We start from the raw sequence: 21,139 nt of genomic DNA on the forward strand, positions 1-21,139 counted from the left end.
GTGCAAGGCTTTTATTATTAAACAAACAGAAAGGAAAATTTCTGGAAAAAAAGCCTGACTTCTTTTGTTGCTCTTAAAAATAGTACTTCCTTAGCATGCATAAGTTCATGGAGCAATTTTCCAAAGCAAAATTCTACAAATATCTGGTCTTTCTGCGGAAAGAGAAACTACCTTTTCATACTACTTTTTCAAGACAAGCAGCTTAGTGTCATGGCTCAGATCCTCAAGAGTAGCCAAGAAAATACTCCATAGAGCTCACATCTCAGACAGAGACATCCAGAGCCCAGGGAAGAAAGGGCATAGTGGTCACATGACACTAAGGATCAGTACTAATGACTTCCTTGCTTTTCAGAGCTGGGAAAAAGCCTTTTTGCACTTCAGTGAGCATATGATTGGTTGGGCCAGCAGAGACATTGTCTTAAACATCAGAATACGAAGACTCTCTGTCTTGTCAGACAGCAAGAGAAACAAGAGGACACCTGTGAGTGCTAATCACATACCTAAGACCTGTTACAAATGGCAGCAATGCTGCTGAAACCCATACTAACGAATTGAGGGAACTTCGGATTCTTTTAATTCCCTTGCTGTTTTTTGGAGTAGCAGAAAATTATTCTAAATAGAATTGGAAAGAAGTTGGTCAAAGCAATTGGAAATACAGCTCTACTCGTGAGGAACCATTGCCACATGCTGCAGCCTGGATCCTCTGCTCCCATGAGCATTGAAGCCTCTGTCTGTGCACACCCCAGCTAGTTAAAGGAAAGAGCATTGAACTGTCCTGCAGACAGAGTCCCAGCATTGTCCATTGGTGCCATGTCCTCTCCGCTGACAGGGACACAGGGGAAATCCTGTCCCTCATCAGGCTCCTGGCCCGGGGCACAGTGCTGTGGTGGCAGGCTGGGGAGGATGGGCCTGAGGAATTTGAACTCGCTGTTGCCCGAGCCCGTAGTGAGGCTGATCTCGTAGCAGTAGGCGCGGGGCAGGGTCCCTGCAGTGGCTGCATCAGCCACGCCGCTCTGCAAGTTGTCGGCACCATAAAGCACAGGGCCGGCCTCCAGCTCCTTTCTCTTGCACACCTTGCGAGCCACAAAGGCCACGGTGGAGATGAGGAAGAGCAGGGAGACAAAGACCAAGGAGACGATTAAATAGGTTGTCAGGGAGTCTTGCTGCTCCTCTGTGGCCGGGCTGCTGTGCGGGAGGCGCACGTCGGAGAAGTCCTTGAGCAGGAGTGCGCTCAGAGCTGCGGTGGCTGACAGTGGGGGCTTGCCGTTGTCTCTGACCAGGACAACGAGCTTCTGCTTCACGGCGTCTCTGTCTGTCACCGGCCTCCTCAGACGCACCTCCCCGCTTTGGACACCCACCGAGAACAGCCCGGGCTCGGTGGCCCTCAGCAGGTGGTAGGAGAGCCACGAGTTCTGGCCCGAGTCGGCGTCGACGGCCACCACTTTGGTGATGAGGTAGCCCACCTCAGCCGACATGGGCACCAGCTCACTGGAGGCTGGGCTGCTCTCCTGGCCTGGGTACAGCACCAGCGGGGCATTGTCATTCTCGTCCAGCACCACAAGGCGCACGGTGACGTTGGCTCTGAGGGGAGGAGAGCCCGCGTCAGAGGCACTGACCGTCACCTGGGTCTGCTTCAAGCGCTCGTAGTCCAGGGGCCGCAGCACAAACACGTGTCCGTTCTCAGAGTTCACCGAGATGCACGAGCACCAGGCCCGCTCTGCCCCTTGCACTGGGGCCAGCGAATAGGTCACCTTGGCATTCAGCCCCACGTCAGCATCTGCAGCGCTGACGGCTCCAACAAACACCGTGGGCACGTTGTTCTCACGCACATACATGGTGTAGGACGTCTGGTTGAAGACGGGCGCGTTGTCATTGACATCCGAGATGTCCACCGTGAAGGTCTGCGTGCTTGTCAGAGGAGGCCACCCCGCATCTGCTGCTGTCACACTCAGGATGTGCTGAGCCCTCTCCTCGCGGTCCAGCGCGCTCACCATCACCAGCTCATAGTAATTCTTATAGGCTGCCCGCAGGGAGAAGAAGAGCTGATCCTCCAGGGCACACGAGATCTGCCCGTTGGCACCAGAATCCCGGTCCCTGACCGAAAACAGGGCAACCACGGTGCCGGGCACTGTGTTCTCGGGGAGGGGACTGCTGAAGGAACTCACCACCAGCTCTGGCGCATTGTCATTCACATCCACCACCTCCACCAACACCTTGCAGATTGCTGAGAGGCCCCCACCATCCCGGGCTGTTACATGGATCTCATGAGTCTCTGCTGCCTCGAAGTCCAGAGGTTTTGTGATTTTAATTTCACCAGTTATGGAATCAATGACAAATGATGAGTCACTGTGTGCCATAGCTTGGCTGAGTTGATAGGAAATGTCCCCATTTACTCCTGCATCCTTGTCAGTTGCCAGCACAGTCAGAACCACAGAGCCTTCTGGCATATTCTCCTAAACCTTTCCCATTAACTCCTCCTCTATGAATACAGGAGCATTGTCATTTACATCTAGAACGACAACATTGACTTCGCTGGTCCCACTCCTGGGAGGAGAGCCCCCATCCACAGCAATAACACTGAAACTCATCTCTGCATGGTCCTCTCTGTCTAGTGCCTTTTCCAACACCAGTTCAAGATATTTCTTGCCTGTAAGCCGAGCTCCATAGAAGACGCTGAAGTACTTGTTTTTGGGAGAGACGCTATATGTCTGGATGCTGTTGCTGCCAATATCGAGGTCCTGAGCCTCTTCCAGAGGGAAACGAGAGCCTGGCTCGCTCGTTTCAAGAATTTTAAAAGTGACTCGCTCCACGGGGAAAACCGGCGAATGGTCATTGATGTCCTCCAGGGCCACCTCGACCCGAAAGAACTGCAGGGGGTTGGCGAGCAGCAGCTCGAAGGGGAGCATGCAGGTGCCGGCCTGGCCGCACAGCTCCTCCCGGTCCAGCCTCCCCGCCACCACGAGGCGGCCGGAGCCGCCGTCTAAGCGAAAATGCTGCCGGCCGTCCTCCGACACCAGGCGGGCGCGGCGAGCCGACAGCTGCGCCGGCGTCAGCCCCGCGTCCTCCGCCAGCTTGCCCACCAGCGAGCCGCTCTCCGCCTCCTCGGCTACGGAGTAGCGGATGGGCTCGGCTCTGCCAGCGAGCGGCAGCGAGACGAAAGCAGAGAGACAAAGCACTTGCCTTGCGATCGCCATGGCGCGGCCCCGGCCGGTGTCGGTGTGGGTCTGGCGGATGTCCCCGGCGATTCCCCGCGGAAAGCGGCCAAGTGCGGGGAGGGCGCCTTTCCTCGCTCTGTCCGATTCCGCTGGCGGTCCCAAAGGCACCCGGGGTGTCCCGGCAGGCGGTGACACGGGACAGCGCTCGGCGCCGCAGCCGCTGCCACCTCCGACCGGCTAAACTGGGCTGGTCTAACTTGTTTCGGGCTGCGATCGGCTGAGCTTCTGCGCTGGACTGAGCTGCTCTGCGCTGGGCCGGTATAAGCTCGGCTGCGCTGGGCTGGTCTAAGCTTGGCTGGGCTGGGCCGGTCCGGGCTCGGCCGCCTCCGCTGCCGCAGCCGCTCGGCGCCGCCTTGGTCGAGGGCACCACCCAGCGGTGCGCGCTGGGACTGCACCCGCCGCCGCCCGCAGCCCGCGCTGCCGCTCGCCCCGGCCCGCGATCCCAAAGCTTTCCCGACACCCGCGGGCAGGAACGGAACGCCGCTTTTCCCAGGCCAGCCTGAAGCATTGGCTCGTCACACAACGACGAAGGCGCATTGTCCGACAGGAAAAACCTCATACGGATAGGGCAGTGTTAACAGCGCGGGCATGCTAACGAACACTATTGGCCGCACCTCCAAACTAAGACACTGCACCCACCCGACAGTGCTTCAGACGTGGGACACAGTGAGAAAGACTAGGAGAATTTCGAAAAGCTTTGAAGAAGCTTTCCAGGTAAGAACGATTCTACAAAGAATTCTGTCTCCACAAAATGAGATAGGGTGTTCTCTTTATTGCTGTTCTACATATGTTTTTCAATTTTTCAAACTCGGAGGCATATCATTTCACAATGTTAATCTGTACAACTTTAGCACAAGACAGCGTGAGGGAGGCTTTCTGAGTATTTTGTGCATCACAGATATCATTTAAACAACCAGTTATTATAGATGGGGTGGCAGTCCTTCTTTAGTGGAATAGGAAAACAATATTCAGTACTATATTAGAGGGTAGAAGGAGAAAGGACGAACATGGGAATGCAAATGCTCTAACACAAATGCAGATAATCCTGTAGAGACAGCTTACTAGTCTCATAAAGAAACCACTGAATTCAAAAACAAGGATAAAGAAACAAAACTCAAAGTTTGGCTTTCATGTGCTTCTTAATTCTATCAGTAGAAAATTCTTTTTGATGGACATGTGGAGGTTTCTTGCACACAAAGACAATGAGTAAGTTTTCATGACTCTCTACAGTTACAGCCTACCCTAACACATCTGCTGCCTCTTTATTTCCAGGAAAATCTGAAAGGGACAGATAACCAAAGCCACACATTGGCCAAAGGAATATTTTGTTGTACTTTTCCTGCTCCTCTCTGCCTTGAAGAGGATGACACCCCTGTACTCATAGGGCCAAAATAGCCTTTTACTCTGCAGGGATGGAATTGCCAGCATTGCAATGGCTGGATGGGACAAATTCCCTGTGTCACTGGGCAGCACTACTAAAGCATCTGCAGATACACAAAGACTGTAGAGACAGACATACTGAGAAGAAAGTGTCACACAAAGAGCCCACTAATCCCAGAATTCCAAAACCAAGAAGGAAAAATCCTATGCTATCCTATCCTATGGCACAAAACATCGTGACACAGTATTCAGAACTGCCTTGCTTTTCAGAGCTGGGAAAAAGGGCTTTGAGCCATTTCAGCAAGTGTGACATTTGTCTACTCAGTTGTGCTACAGTGTTATAGCAATTAATAGGAGTTTCATTGTCTGCTCGGACAGCAAGAGAAATGATCAAGAGCTGGAGGGCTAACCTCCTTCTTGAAATTGATCAGAAATGAACAAAACAGAGGTGAAATCGATTACTGCTGGAGTAAGAGCCTGACTTTCTTTTATTTCCTTCTTTCTCTTGTTGGACAAGCTGACAACTTCTATTCTGACTTAGAATTAAAAGAAAATTGGTTAGACAAACTGGAAATAGATATTTACTTGGGAGGAATCGTTGCCACATGCTGCAACCTGGATCCTCTCCTCCCATGACCATTGAAGCCTCTGTCTGTGCAGACCCCAGCTAGTTAAAGGAAAGAGCATTGAACTGTCCTGCAGACAGAGTCCCAGCATTGTCCATTGGTGCCATGTCCTCTCCGCTGACAGGGACACAGGGGAAATCCTGTCCCTCATCAGGCTCCTGGCCCGGGGCACAGTGCTGTGGTGGCAGGCTGGGGAGGATGGGCCTGAGGAATTTGAACTCACTGTTGCCCGAGCCCGTAGTGAGGCTGATCTCGTAGCAGTAGGCGCGGGGCAGGGTCCCTGCAGCGGCTGCATCGGCCAGGCCGCTCTGCAAGTTGTCGACACCATAAAGCACAGTGCCGGCCTCCAGCTCCTTTCTCTTGCACGCCTTGCGAGCCACAAAGGCCGCGGTGGAGATGAGGAAGAGCAGGGAGACAAAGACCAAGGAGACGATTAAATAGGTTGTCAGGGAGTCTTGCTGCTCCTCTGTGGCCGGGCTGCTGTGCGGGAGACGCACGTCGGAGAAGTCCTTGAGCAGGAGTGCGCTCAGAGCTGCGGTGGCTGACAGTGGGGGCTTGCCGTTGTCTCTGACCAGGACAACGAGCTTCTGCTTCACGGCGTCTCTGTCTGTCACCGGCCTCCTCAGACGCACCTCCCCGCTTTGGACACCCACCGAGAACAGCCCGGGCTCGGTGGCCCTCAGCAGGTGGTAGGAGAGCCACGAGTTCTGGCCCGAGTCGGCGTCGACGGCCACCACTTTGGTGATGAGGTAGCCCGCCTCAGCCGACACGGGCACCAGCTCACTGGAGGCTGGGCTGCTCTCCTGGCCTGGGTACAGCACCAGCGGGGCATTGTCATTCTCGTCCAGCACCACAAGGCGCACGGTGACGTTGGCTCTGAGGGGAGGAGAGCCCGCGTCAGAGGCACTGACCGTCACCTGGGTCTGCCTCAAGCGCTCGTAGTCCAGGGGCCGCAGCACAAACACGTGTCCGTTCTCAGAGTTCACCGAGATGCACGAGCACCAGGCCCGCTCTGCCCCTTGCACTGGGGCCAGCGAATAGGTCACCTTGGCATTCAGCCCCACGTCAGCATCTGCAGCGCTGACGGCTCCAACAAACACCGTGGGCACGTTGTTCTAACGCACATACATGGTGTAGGACGTCTGGTTGAAGATGGGCGCGTTGTCATTGACATCCGAGATGTCCACCGTGAAGGTCTGCGTGCTTGTCAGAGGAGGCCACCCCGCATCTGCTGCTGTCACACTCAGGATGTGCTGAGCCCTCTCCTCGCGGTCCAGCGCGCTCACCGTCACCAGCTCATAGTAATTCTTATAGGCTGCCCGCAGGGAGAAGAAGAGCTGATCCTCCAGGGCACACGAGATCTGCCCGTTGGCACCAGAATCCCGGTCCCTGACCGAAAACAGGGCAACCACGGTGCCGGGCACTGTGTTCTCGGGGAGGGGACTGCTGAAGGAACTCACCACCAGCTCTGGCGCATTGTCATTCACATCCACCACCTCCACCAACACCTTGCAAATTGTTGACAGCCCCCCACCATCTCTGGCCCTTACACTGAGCTCATGAGTGTCTGCTGCCTCGAAGTCCAGGGGTTTTGTGAGTTTAATTTCTCCAGTTATGGGATCAATCATAAATGATGAGTTGCTCTGTCCCATGGCTTGTCTGAGTTGATAGGAAATGTCCCCATTAACTCCTGCATCCTGATCAGTTGCCAGCACAGTCAGAACTACAGAGCCTTCTGGCATGTTCTCCAACACCTTTGCAACGTACACTTCCTCTGTGAATATGGGAGCGTTGTCATTTACATCTAGAATTACAATGTGGACTTGGGTGGTCCCACTCCTGGGAGGAGAGCCCCCATCTTCAGCAATAACACTAAAACTGATTTCTGCCTGTTCCTCCCTGTCTAATGCCTTTTCCAACACCAGTTCAAGATATTTCTTGCCTATAAGTCGAGTCCCATAGGAGACACTAAAGTACTCATTCTTAGGAAAGATGCTGTATGTCTGGATGCTGTTGCTGCCAATATCGAGGTCCTGAGCCACCTCCAGAGGGAAACGTGAGCCCGGATCACTCTTTTCTGTAATGTCAAAACGGACTTGCTCCTCAGGGAAAACCGGCGCATGGTCATTGATGTCCTCCAGGGCCACCTCGACCCGAAAGAACTGCAGGGGGTTGGCGAGCAGCAGCTCGAAGGGGAGCATGCAGGTGCCGGCCTGGCCGCACAGCTCCTCCCGGTCCAGCCTCCCCGCCACCACGAGGCGGCCGGAGCCGCCGTCTAAGCGAAAATGCTGCCGGCCGTCCTCCGACACCAGGCGGGCGCGGCGAGCCGACAGCTGCGCCGGCGTCAGCCCCGCGTCCTCCGCCAGCTTGCCCACCAGCGAGCCGCTCTCCGCCTCCTCGGCTACGGAGTAGCGGATGGGCTCGGCTCTGCCAGCGAGCGGCAGCGAGAGGAAAGCAGAGAGACAAAGCACTTGCCTTGCGATCGCCATGGCGCGGCCCCGGCCGGGGTCGGTGTGGGTCTGGCGGATGTCCCCAGCGATTCCCCGCGGAAAGCGGCCAAGTGCGGGGAGGGCGCCTTCCCTCGCTCTGTCCGATTCCGCTGGCGGTTCCAAAAGCAGCCGATGTGTCCCGGCGGAGGGTGACACGGGACAGCGCTCGGCGCCGTACCCTCTACCACCTCCGCCCGGCTGGGCTGCACTAGAGTAAGCTGTTTCAGGCTGCGATCGGCTGAGCTTCTGCGCTGGGCTGGTCTAATCTTGGCTGGGCTGGGCCGGTCCGGGCTCGGCCGCCTCCGCTGCCGCAGCCGCTCGGCGCCGCCTTGGCCGAGGGCACCACCCAGCGGTGCGCGCTGGGACTGCACCCGCCGCCGCCCGCAGCCCGCGCTGCCGCTCGCCCCGGCCCGCGATCCCAAAGCTTTCCCGACACCCGCGGGCAGGAACGGAACGCCGCTTTTCCCAGGCCAGCCTACAGCGGAGGCTCAGCCCACAACGACAGAGCCTCATCCCTCAGTCGGAGAAACTGAGCAGGGATTGTGGGATGGTGACAGCACAGGATGCCAATGAACACTCCATTTGACTGCATCTCCATGCTGAGGAACAGTACCCACTCAATATTTGCTTTTAGTCAAGGGACAAATTGAGAAAAAGACTTGTAAATTTTTGAAAAGTCTTGAACGTGCTTTTCTCGTAAGATTCTCCCTACAAATCATTCTGTCAACATGAAAGCAGTCAGGGTGTTCATTTTATTTCAGTCTAGCAGATATTTTCAGTTTCTAAACCCAGAATTTTAACAATTTAATACGAGAAATGCACAACATGAGTAGAAGACAGTGTGAGGTATTCTGTCTGAGTGCATCACAGACATCATTCCAACCAGCAGGCATTATAGATTGGGTCACAGTCCTTCTCTAGCAGAACAGGCAGAACAATGTTCAGAACAGTTCAGAGGGTAGAAGGAGAAAAGGCAAAAATGGGAATGCAAATGCTCCAACACAATTGGAGATAATCTTTTACAGACAGCTCTCTAGTCCCTTCAAGAAATCACTGAATTCAGAATCAAGAATGAGGAAACACAATTCAAAGTCCTGTCTTCATGTTCTTCTTCATTCTAATTTCAAAAAATCGTCTTTGATGGAGATGTGGCTTCTTCATGCACACAAAGACAATGAATAAGTTTTCATGACTCTCTACAGTTACAGCCCACCCTAACACATCTGCTGCTGCTTTATCTCCATAAAAATCAGAGTGGGACAGAACATAAAACCCCCACATAGTCTAAAGGAAGATTTTGTTGTGCATTTTCCTGCTCCTCCCTGCCTTGAAGAGGATGACATCCCTTTACTCATAGAGCTAAAAATAGCCTTTTACTCTGCAGGGGTGGAATTGCCAGCATTGCAATGGCTGAATGGGACAAGTTCACTGTTTCATTGGGCAGAAGTAGTGAAGCATCTGCAGATGAACAATGGCTGTACAGACAGACATTCTGCAAAGACAGTGTAACACACAGAGCCCACCCATCCTAGACAGAGACATCCACAACACAGAAGGAATAATCCTCTGCTAACAGAACATTGTGACACACTATTCAGAACTAGCTAGCTTTTCTGAGCTGGGAAAAAGGGCTTTGGGCCATTTCAGCAAATTTGACATTTGTTTACGCAATTGTGCCATTGTGTCATTGCAATTAATAAGAGGTTCTCTGGACTGGTCAGACAGGAAGAGAGACAGGAGCATAGCTGGAGAGCTAATCTCCTTCTTGAAACCAAATAGAAATGACCAAAACAAAGCTGAACTACATTACTGCTGGAGCAAGAGCATGATGTTCTTTTATTTTCTTCTTGTATTTGTTGGAGAAGCTGACAACTTCTATTCTGACTTACTATTAACAGCCCATTGGTTATACCAATTGAAAATACAGCTATACCCTGGAGAAACAATTGCCACATGCTGCAGCCTGGATTCCCCCTTCCCATGACCATTGAAGCCTCAGTCTCTGCAGACCTCAGCTAGTTAAAGGAAAGACAGGCTTTTCCCAGGGCAGTGTGAAGTGCAGGCTCTGCCCAGAATGACCAAGCTGCATTCCCTGGCAGAACAAATCGGCCATGGATAGGGCAGTGGTAAACAGCACAGGTATGGCCATGAGTGCTCTATTGGCCGCATCTCCACACTCAGGAACTGTACCCATCCAACAGTGCTTTAGTCAAAGGACAAATTGAGAAAAAGACTCGGAGAATTTTGACAAGCCTTGAAGGAGCTTTCCCAAAAAGAACGTCTCTACAAAGAATTCTGTCTTCACAAAAGGATTCAGCGTGTTCTCTTTATTTCAGTTTAACACATTTTCTCAATTTCTAAACTCAGACTTTTACCAATTTACAACGTTAACCTGTACAACATCAGCAGAAGACAGTGTGAGAGAGGCTTTTCGAGGAGTCCATGCACCACAGACATCATTCAAACAACCAGTTATCATAGATGGGGTGGCAGTCCTTCTCTGGAGGAATGGGCCCAGTACAATGCTCAGTATGTTTCAAAGGGCAGATGGAGAAAAGGCAAACATGGAAATGCAAAGGGTTCAAAACAAACACAGAAAATCATGCAGGCACAATTTTCCAGTCCCATCAAGGAGCCTTGCATTTAAGGAACAACAAAAGAAAGACCAAATTCAGTGCACTTCTAAAAGTTCTTCTTGACTCTACCTTTCAATCATTTTCTTTTAGTATTTGTGAAGTTTTCCTGCAATGCGCCCAAAGACAATGAACGTGTTTCTACAATTCAGTTCAGTTAAAGTCTACCCTAACACTGTTTGTGCTGCTGTATTTCCAAGGCAATCCTGAGGTGACAGAACACCCAAACCCTTCTTGCATTCCAGAGGAAGATTTTGTTGTGCATTTTGCTGCGCTGCTCTGGGCTAGATAAGGAGGACGAGACTGCTGTTCCAAAGAGTCAAATTCACCTCTTTCCCTGCTGAGCTGGCACTGCCTGTATTGCATTGCCTGGGTGGTGGCAACTCCATGCTTCACCAGGCAGCACTATGGAAGCATCTGCAGATATTCAGTGTCTACACAGACAAAGTCAGTGACAAGAAAGCAAAGCATTTTCATGATCCTGCATGAAAATATATTTGTATTCTTTGGATCTAATACTGGAAAAATACCCTTTAATATACCTACAATTGTAGAGACAGATGAGGAGACACAGCAGTCAGTAGACCTATCTACACATGAAAGGAAAAATCATCAGGCTTTATACATTCAGATGTAAACATGAAACATATTCGGTTCACTGGCTAATTGCTCTTGTGGTCATCCAAGAGGGACCCAGTTAGATAACAGGGGCGTGTAATGCCAAAGAGCCTGGAAGGAATGGACTATTGTATTTGACTGTTTTCCATGTACAAATTAGCACATCAAAAGAAAGAAATCCTGCAGAAAAACACATGTACTTTATTGTAGTCCCTAGTATTACTTCTGTTAAGTATCAAAACAGCAACAAAGAGAGATAAAAAAACTGCTGGGAAGATGCACAAAACAAATGAAATATGTTTAAATGCCCTTCTGACATGACGTGATTTGACTTCTAGTTCAGCAGAGCTCATGGCTGGTTATGGTTTTGGCCATACTCCTTTGAGTTAGACAAGTGTTATTGGCTTGTGCTAGGCTTTTATAATTAAACTAACAGAAAGGAAAATTTCTGGAAAAAAAGCCTGACTTCTTTTGTTGCTCTTAAAAATACTACTTCCTTTGCATGCATAAGTTCATGGAGCAATTTTCCAAAGCAAAATTCTACAAATATCCAGTCTTTCTGCGGAAAGAGAAACTACCTTTTCATACTACTTTTTCAAGACAAGCAGCTTAGTGTCATGGCTCAGATCCTCAAGAGTAGCCAAGAAAATACTCCATAGAGCTCACATCTCAGACAGAGACATCCAGAGCCCAGGGAAGATAGGGCATAGTGGTCACATGACACTAAGGATCAGTACTAATGACTTCCTTGCTTTTCAGAGCTGGGAAAAAGCCTTTTTGCACTTCAGTGAGCATATGATTGGTTGGGCCAGCAGAGACATTGTCTTAAAGATCAGAATACAAAGATCCTCTGTCTTGTCAGACAGCAAGGGAAACAAGAGGACATCTATGAGTGCTAATCACATACCTAAGACCTGTTACAAATGGCAGCAATGCTGCTGAAACCCATACTAACGAATTGAGGGAACTTCGGATTCTTTTAATTCCCTTGCTGTTTTTTGGAGTAGCAGAAAATTATTCTGAATAGAATTGGAAAGAAGTTGGTCAAAGCAATTGGAAATACAGCTCTACTTGTGAGGAACCATTGCCACATGCTGCAGCCTGGATCCTCTGCTCCCATGAGCATTGAAGCCTCTGTCTGTGCAGATTCCACAGCTAGTTAAAGGAAAGAGCATTGAACTGTCCTGCAGACAGAGTCCCAGCATTGTCCATTGGTGCCATGTCCTCTCCGCTGACAGGGACACAGGGGAAATCCTGTCCCTCATCAGGCTCCTGGCCCGGGGCACAGTGCTGTGGTGGCAGGCTGGGGAGGATGGGCCTGAGGAATTTGAACTCGCTGTTGCCCGAGCCCGTAGTGAGGCTGATCTCGTAGCAGTAGGCGCGGGGCAGGGTCCCTGCAGCGGCTGCATCGGCCACGCCACTCGGCAAGTTGTCGGCACCATAAAGCACAGGGCCGGCCTCCAGCTCCTTTCTCTTGCACACCTTGCGAGCCACAAAGGCCACGGTGGAGATGAGGAAGAGCAGGGAGACAAAGACCAAGGAGACAATTAAATAGGTTGTCAGGGAGTCTTGCTGCTCCTCTGTGGCCGGGCTGCTGTGCGGGAGGCGCACGTCGGAGAAGTCCTTGAGCAGGAGTGCGCTCAGAGCTGCGGTGGCTGACAGTGGGGGCTTGCCGTTGTCTCTGACCAGGACAACGAGCTTCTGCTTCACGGCGTCTCTGTCTGTCACCGGCCTCCTCAGACGCACCTCCCCGCTTTGGACACCCACCGAGAACAGCCCGGGCTCGGTGGCCCTCAGCAGGTGGTAGGAGAGCCACGAGTTCTGGCCCGAGTCGGCGTCGACGGCCACCACTTTGGTGATGAGGTAGCCCGCCTCAGCCGACACGGGCACCAGCTCACTGGAGGCTGGGCTGCTCTCCTGGCCTGGGTACAGCACCAGCGGGGCATTGTCATTCTCGTCCAGCACCACAAGGCGCACGGTGACGTTGGCTCTGAGGGGAGGAGAGCCCGCGTCAGAGGCACTGACCGTCACCTGGGTCTGCCTCAAGCGCTCGTAGTCCAGGGGCCGCAGCACAAACACGTGTCCGTTCTCAGAGTTCACCGAGATGCACGAGCACCAGGCCTGCTCTGCCCCTTGCACTGGGGCCAGCGAATAGGTCACCTTGGCATTCAGCCCCACGTGTCAGGGTCCGCAAACATATGCGGGGAACCTGATGGTTCGTTTTGGAGATCTCAAAGCGCAAAAGACACAACAGGGGACAAACCAGTTTGCTTGAACAAAAAAATGCACTTTTATTTAGTGCCCACAATGCGATAGTAGGGAGAGAAAATAGAGAATAGTGAGAAAGATAGAGAAAGAGGGGAAGGGGGATTATAGCTACCACGTGGAGAGTCGGAGGTCCTCAAGACGTAGAGATGCCCATAGACGCGATCTTCTCCAGTGGGGTGATCACAAAGGGTGCACGGGATCTGCAGAGTCTTTATAGGCTGGTCAGGAAGAGGACCAAGGCGAGTGGAACGGAGCCAAAGAGGGCACAGGGCCAAGGCAGGCACCTGCGTCAAAGTTGGGTGCTCAGGAACAAGCGGCAAGCTGTACCCTTCTAGCACAGTCAGTATAGTCAGCTCAGTCCACTGTAACGAGCTGCTATTGTTCTTGCATTCCGTTCTCGTGGAGATGCGTATCAGTCCTCGGCAGGCGCCCCACCTCAGCCAGGCCAGGGGCTCTCCCCAGTCTCTCCGGGGGTCTTGGTCTTCAACCATCGGAGACAGTTGTGAGGCATAACACATCCTCGGACAGACTCTGACACCACCCCGTGACTCACGACTGGCGACAAAGGTGTTCTTCCATCAGCAGGTTCCGTAGTCTCGTGAAGTCTTCAGGACTCATCCACATTGGCAGCAAATCCCAGAAAAACAGAGACAATCGAGAGGGTGTAGGAGAGAGAGAGAGAGAGAGAGAGAAAGAAGGTAAAGTACGGAAAGGGAATAGAAGCAAAAAATGAAACAAAAATTATAGAAATTGATTTAACAATTTTTCAAAATAATCAACATAAATCACCAAATAATTAATATAACAATTTTCAAAATATTAACTCAAATTACTAAATAATTAATATAATACCATCAATTAAAATCAACAATTACAATTTTTCAAAATATTAACTCAAATTACTAAATAATTAATATAATATCATCAATTAAAATCAACAATTAAAATTTTCAATCAAATACTTAATTTAAAACAATTTCTTTCACAAAATTCTTTAAATTTTTTTAACATGATAATAATTTCTAAGCAAACAAAAACAAAAAACAAAACAAAACAACCTTAATTTTTAATTAACATGACTAAGACAAAGCAACATTAATCAAAACAACAAACCATTTCAAATCAAACTGCTGTTACAGGCTTAACTTTCGCTGTCTGGGTAGTGCATTTTACATCAATAACTTTAGGAGTGTCCTTTGCAAGAGGGATGTTAACTAAAACAAGGCCAATCAAAACCAAAATCAAAAGGAGGATGTGGCTGGGACTTTATAAGAGAAGTCACATCCTGTAATTGTGGTAAAATCACAAACACAAAAATTTGAGTGATTTTTAGTATCTACTATTGCATTTTCTACAACTACAACATCACAGACAGTCCTAAAGCATGCCCACCCATTGCTTATATACACGAGCACTGTTCCAGGAGCTTCGTTAGGATGTACTTCAAAATGACAAATATTTTGCTGTGTCTAAACAAATGTCCTGAGCTATGATTGCATTACTTTCACAAATGAAACCTTGCTGCTCCCTAACAACACAAGATTCTAAACTGACAGTTTGCCATTTCTCACCAGTTTGACGGGCCCATTCTCTATGCTCGGAAGGATAGAGAATAGCTCCATCATGGTTTATACCTAATGCAATGATAGGGAATATCAAATGCACTGAAGCATTACCTATTGTTAACACAAAGGCTGTAACTGTGTTCATATTGGGGTTATAGGTAAAGTTCACTAATTTCCACCAGGATTGGAATTCTCTTTGAAAATAATTTGAATTGTTCCAAATTATTTTCCAAATTTCAGTAGGAAGAATTCTTTCTTCTTCTTGCCTTATAATTAAGGCAACAACCATTTGCATCCAAAGCTGTGCCTGGATGCAGCTAAGGGCCAAATAAATATTGTTTTGTGTAGCATCAGGTGTATCAATTGCCAATTTGCTATCATTCACATTTATCTTTTCCCAATTTGGTAATATGTTTAATAGCAATCACTGAAGTGTCCTCAAAGCCAATAAGGACAATTATAATAATTGTTATAATTTGGTCAAATCTTTGATTGTGGCAACCAATTTGTTCATTAATATTTCTGAATCAATGCTATTTAAAATTTCTGTTTAAAATATTTATCATGGTTTATATGGCCTTCATGTCCCTCGGAGTTCTCCTGTGGAAAGTAAGCACAACAGAATCTGCCACGAGGAGGCAGGAGGTTAGAATGATGAAAATTGCCCATCCTGTATTTATTTGATGCTCTTTCCCTAGAGCATCAAAGGCTGCCCATGTATATTTATTCAGAGGGGTTTTCAGCACTAGTGGTACTTCCCCTACAGTAGGGAGGTCCACCAAAACAGACTGTTCAGGGCAATGTGCTGGATTGTTGGAATCACTTGGTCCCCATAGTGAGGGAATTATGCTTGAAGCTGTCAGGCAAAAGGCAGAAGGATTAGTAAACCAAGGATTTGCTGCCTGTTCGGGGGAAAAGGGAGGGGTAATGACTGAGGCAGGTTTATCTTGGATGCTATCCAACTTTTCTGCTTCTTGTAGTGCTAGATTTTTCATAGCTCCTTCAGTTATTGAGAAGATGTTACAATAATGTTCAATCTGAGCAGACCACTGTCTTACTGAGGCCCTCTGGGCCACCCCGGCAGGTGGGGGGAACCCAGTAGTGACTGACTTAGCTTTGGAGGGGTCTCTCAAAACAATTGGTTGCTGTTGTGCAATTTTCTCCACTTCTATGAGAGCTAAGCTGACCACAAGCAAGCCTTTTTCCCAGGTAGTGTACTTCTTTTCAGCATCTTTAAAGCCACAGGAGTAAGAGCTGACAGATCTGATCGGACCTTCAGGACCCCTTTGCCATATATATAATGACAATCCTGAGGTGGCAAATCTCCATTCTACCTGAAAAGGATCTGTAGGATGAATAGGGCCAAGGGCTTGGTGAGCAGTTGCTTCAAAAAGCAGCAATTTTATTTTAACCAATTTATCATAAGGCAATTTATCCATTACTTCTCGAGGTAGTCCCCTTTTCAGCCCTAGCAACCACAACTGCTGCTGGTTAGGGATTTGTCTTTCCTTTTCTGGTTTTTCATTAGGAGAAGCAATGTGCCTGACTTCTCTGGGTTTTTCGGGTTTGTCCTCTGAGTGCTTCACTGGTCCGTATTTTCCACTGTTATGACTGCTGTTAGATTGTGTGCTAGGAGTAGCAAAAGGCGAGAAGTCAGTGGAGTCAGTGGAACCAGTTTGATCACTTGTGTGTCCAAGAAATCTTTCAAGCCTGTCTACCGGAGTGATAGACGCTATTGTTTTTTGAAGAAGAATTGCTGTTGGTTTAAGAGATTCTGGCAAACCTCGAATTAGGGGGGTCATAATCTCGGGTCTGACAGGCTGTTGCATGGGTGACTCATAGACAGAAATTAATTTTCTTTCATGTATCATTTGCAAGCATGCAGTTTTGTGTATGTTTTCTAGGAGTTGGTCCGGGGTGCTGACCATTGCCAGAGGGTCGCCCCTTTCAAGGGGGCTTAGTCCCCCTGCCCAGTGAGCTGCACGCTGTGTCAGGGACCATGGAACATGTGCATTCCCTGTTGTTAAGAAAATTCCATGTCCCCAGTAGCCACTTGCTTCTTGTTCACTTAATTTAATTTGGTCACCCCCAGTAAGTGAAACTCTAAAGACATACTCCGTCTCTGATTCGCTAGAAAGTCGGGAGTATTCTTTCTTTAATTTAGCTAATTCAGTGGCTGTGTTGGGTGTTTGTTTGGTGGTTATATGGGGGTCATGAACCTCTGCATTTATATAACTAAATTCTGTTTTGACAAGAGGTCTCAAATTGGAGCAACAGAGTTCCCCACAATTTTGCATGTGTACTAATTCTTTCTGAGGGTATATCTGCTTAATGCTGTATGTCTCCTTTCCTCCTGTTTCCTTTGGTGAATCTACAAGTTTTGAATTTTTGCTCCGCTCTTCTGCAAGGGAAATCTCCAGCAAATATTTCTGATTTCTTTCCTGTTCTAATTGTTTTTGCAAAGCTTCTACCAAATCTTGCAGGGATTCTATTACTTCTCCCTCTTGATTTCTTTTCTGTTCCAATTGTTTTTGCAGGGATTCTATTTCTGCTCTCTCTTCACTTACCCATTTAAAATGGGTTTCTATGGCTGCCGAAAGGCAGGCCCCCAAAACTGAGCAAAGAATGGTTTTATTTCTGCCCAGTTTATACCTAGCATCATGTTGCAAAGAATATATTCTATCTACAATGTTTTCATACTTAAACCAATTATCTTGTGCCCACTCTTCTCCGGCTGGAGAAGGTCTAGCACCATGCTTTGTTAGCAAAGCAAAAAGAATATCCTTATCTTTTGTACTAGAATTTTCACTCATTTTTTCTGAAGGGACAAAAACCACTCTCAGGGAGGTATTCTTAAAGTTACAAACAATGGCACAGCTAATACTGTGTTTCCCTTCGCTTCCCTGGAATGGGAGAGGAGACCCAGCTGCTTGGGAGGCACTTCTTCACAAAAAACGCCTGTTGTCTCCTCAACTACACCAAGCAGCTTAAAACACAGAGTCCCATCTTTTGCACAGTGAGATCGTTTCTGAAATATCCTGATGACAGGGAGTGCTATTCGCCTGGGTGTATACAGTTTGCGGGAATTTTCCCTCGCCCCCCTTGCTTTCTAACAGCGCTCACCGAAGTGGCGTGCTAGGTGCGGCTGAGACGAGGGTCCTTCCCCTTCTACAAACTATATAAAACCCGCAACTCCACAGTCTATCAAGATCCTGTCCGTGACGCCAATTTAAATGTCAGGGTCCGCAAACATATGCGGGGAACCTGATGGTTCGTTTTGGAGATCTCAAAGCGCAAAAGACACAACAGGGGACAAACCAGTTTGCTTGAACAAAAAAATGCACTTTTATTTAGTGCCCACAATGCGATAGTAGGGAGAGAAAATAGAGAATAGTGAGAAAGATAGAGAAAGAGGGGAAGGGGGATTATAGCTACCACGTGGAGAGTCGGAGGTCCTCAAGACGTAGAGATGCCCATAGACGCGATCTTCTCCAGTGGGGTGATCACAAAGGGTGCACGGGATCTGCAGAGTCTTTATAGGCTGGTCAGGAAGAGGACCAAGGCGAGTGGAACGGAGCCAAAGAGGGCACAGGGCCAAGGCAGGCACCTGCGTCAAAGTTGGGTGCTCAGGAACAAGCGGCAAGCTGTACCCTTCTAGCACAGTCAGTATAGTCAGCTCAGTCCACTGTAACGAGCTGCTATTGTTCTTGCATTCCGTTCTCGTGGAGATGCGTATCAGTCCTCGGCAGGCGCCCCACCTCAGCCAGGCCAGGGGCTCTCCCCAGTCTCTCCGGGGGTCTTGGTCTTCAACCATCGGAGACAGTTGTGAGGCATAACACATCCTCGGACAGACTCTGACACCACGTCAGCATCTGCAGCGCTGACGGCTCCAACAAACACCGTGGGCATGTTGTTCTCACGCACATACATGGTGTAGGACGTCTGGTTAAAGACGGGCGCATTGTCATTGACATCCGAGATGTCCACCGTGAAGGTCTGCGTGCTTGTCAGAGGAGGCCACCCCGCATCTGCTGCTGTCACACTCAGGATGTGCTGAGCCCTCTCCTCGCGGTCCAGCGCGCTCACCGTCACCAGCTCATAGTAATTCTTATAGGCTGCCCGCAGGGAGAAGAAGAGCTGATCCTCCAGGGCACACGAGATCTGCCCGTTGGCACCAGAATCCCGGTCCCTGACCGAAAACAGGGCAACCACGGTGCCGGGCACTGTGTTCTCGGGGAGGGGACTGCTGAAGGAACTCACCACCAGCTCTGGCGCATTGTCATTCACATCCACCACCTCCACCAACACCTTGCAGATTGCTGAGAGCCCCCCACCATCTGTGGCCCTTACACTGAGCTCATAAGTCTCTGCTGCCTCAAAGTCCAGGGGTTTTGTGATTTTAATTTCACCAGTTATGGAATCAATGACAAATGTTGAGTCACTCTGTCCCATAGCTTGGCTGAGTTCATAGGAAATGTCCCCATTAACTCCTGCATCCTTGTCAGTTGCCAGCACAGTCAGAACCACAGAGCCTTCTGGCATGTTCTCCAACATCTTCCCAATGTAACGCTCTTGTGTGAATATGGGAGCATTGTCATTTGCATCTAGAATGACAATACAGATCTCAACGGTCCCACTCCTGGGAGGAGAGCCCCCATCCACAGCAATAACCCCAAAATGCATCTCTGCCTGCTCCTCTCTGTCTAGTGCCTTTTCCAACGCCAGTTCAAGATATTTGTCACCATTACTTCGACTCCCATAGGAGGCACTGAAATACTCATTCTCAGGAGAAATGCTGTATGCCTGGATGCTGTTGCTGCCAATATCGAGGTCCTGAGCCACCTCCAGAGGGAAACGAGAACCCGGGTCACTTGTTTCCGGGATTCTAAAGTTGACTTTATCTTTTCGGAAAACGGGCGAATGGTCATTGATGTCCTCCAGGGCCACCTCGACCCGAAAGAACTGCAGGGGGCTGGCGAGCAGCAGCTCGAAGGGGAGCATGCAGGTGCCGGCCTGGCCGCACAGCTCCTCCCGGTCCAGCCTCCCCGCCACCACGAGGCGGCCGGAGCCGCCGTCTAAGCGAAAATGCTGCCGGCCGTCCTCCGACACCAGGCGGGCGCGGCGAGCCGACAGCTGCGCCGGCGTCAGCCCCGCGTCCTCCGCCAGCTTGCCCACCAGCGAGCCGCTCTCCGCCTCCTCGGCTACGGAGTAGCGGATGGGCTCGGCTCTGCCAGCGAGCGGCAGCGAGAGGAAAGCAGAGAGACAAAGCACTTGCCTTGCGATCGCCATGGCGCGGCCCCGGCCGGTGTCGGTGTGGGTCTGGCGGATGTCCCCGGCGATTCCCCGCGGAAAGCGGCCAAGTGCGGGGAGGGCGCCTTCCCTCGCTCTGTCCGATTCCGCTGGCGGTCCCAAAGGCACCCGGGGTGTCCCGGCAGTGGGTGACACGGGACAGCGCTCGGCGCCGCAGCCGCTGCCACCTCCGACCGGCTAAACTGGGCTGGTTTAACTTGGTTCAGCCTGTAATCGGCTGAGCTTCTGCGCTGGACTGAGCTGCTTTTTGCTGCGCTGGGCCGGTATAAACTCGGCTGCGCTGGGCTGGTCTAATCCTGGCTGGGCTGGGCTGGGCCGGTCCGGGCTCGGCCGCCTCCGCTGCCGCAGCCGCTCGGCGCCGCCTTGGCCGAGGGCACCACCCAGCGGTGCGCGCTGGGACTGCACCCGCCGCCGCCCGCAGCCCGCGCTGCCGCTCGCCCCGGCCCGCGATCCCAAAGCTTTCCCGACACCCGCGGGCAGGAATGGAACGCGGATTTCCTCAGGGCAGGCTAAAGCGTTGGCTCAGGACACAACGACAGAGCCTCATGCGTCAGCAGGAGAAACCGAGATGGGATTGCGTGATGCTGACAGCACAGGCATGCCAATGAACAGGCACTCTATTGGCTGCATCTCTATGCTCAGGAACTGTTCGCACCCATCATTGCTTTAATAAGGGGACAAATTGAGAAAAAGACCCTCAGAATATTATGAAGGCTTCACAGGCCTTTCCCAGAAAGAACGGCTCTACAAATATCTCGGCTTGCACAAAAGGAGTTTTTGCCTTTACTTCTTTTCAGTTCTACTTTTTTTTTTTCTTTTCAGTTCTTAGACTCATAGGCATACCAGTTTCACAATGTTAAACCATATAACTTCAGCACAAGACAGGGTGAGTGAGTCTTTCTAAATACTTCATGCATTACAGACACCACTCACACAACCAGTTTTTATAGATGGGGTGACAGTCCTTCTCTAGCAGAACAGACAGAACAATGTTCGGTACAGTTCAGAGGGTAGAAGGAGAAAGGGCAGAAATGG

At 50.3% G+C, this 21,139-nt stretch overlaps 1 protein-coding gene and 2 pseudogenes across 3 annotated transcripts; all 3 read right to left on the reverse strand.

Annotated features, from left to right (window-relative positions):
- Positions 1-746: 746 nt before the first annotated feature.
- LOC310914985 (protocadherin beta-15-like) lies at positions 747-3,194 on the reverse strand (annotated as a pseudogene). The gene has a single exon. The product of its transcript is annotated as a protocadherin beta-15-like (transcript).
- Positions 3,195-5,262: 2,068 nt separating this feature from the next.
- Positions 5,263-7,710, reverse strand: LOC310914986 (protocadherin beta-13-like; annotated as a pseudogene). The gene has a single exon. The product of its transcript is annotated as a protocadherin beta-13-like (transcript).
- A 4,406-nt stretch (positions 7,711-12,116) lies between these two features.
- On the reverse strand, positions 12,117-20,123 carry LOC310914987 (protocadherin beta-15-like; the record flags this gene model as incomplete). Its single annotated transcript, XM_083871504.1, has 2 exons — positions 18,659-20,123; positions 12,117-13,139 (listed from the first exon to the last, which is right to left on the reverse strand). Exons 1-2 carry the CDS (start codon positions 20,081-20,083, stop codon positions 12,117-12,119), a joined length of 2,448 nt encoding a protein of 815 aa, XP_083727630.1. The 5' UTR covers positions 20,084-20,123.
- Positions 20,124-21,139: the final 1,016 nt, after the last annotated feature.

This window comes from Zosterops lateralis (genome assembly GCF_965231275.1).
Source record: "Zosterops lateralis genome assembly, chromosome: 14".
In the NCBI taxonomy this organism is placed as follows: domain Eukaryota; kingdom Metazoa; phylum Chordata; class Aves; order Passeriformes; family Zosteropidae; genus Zosterops; species Zosterops lateralis.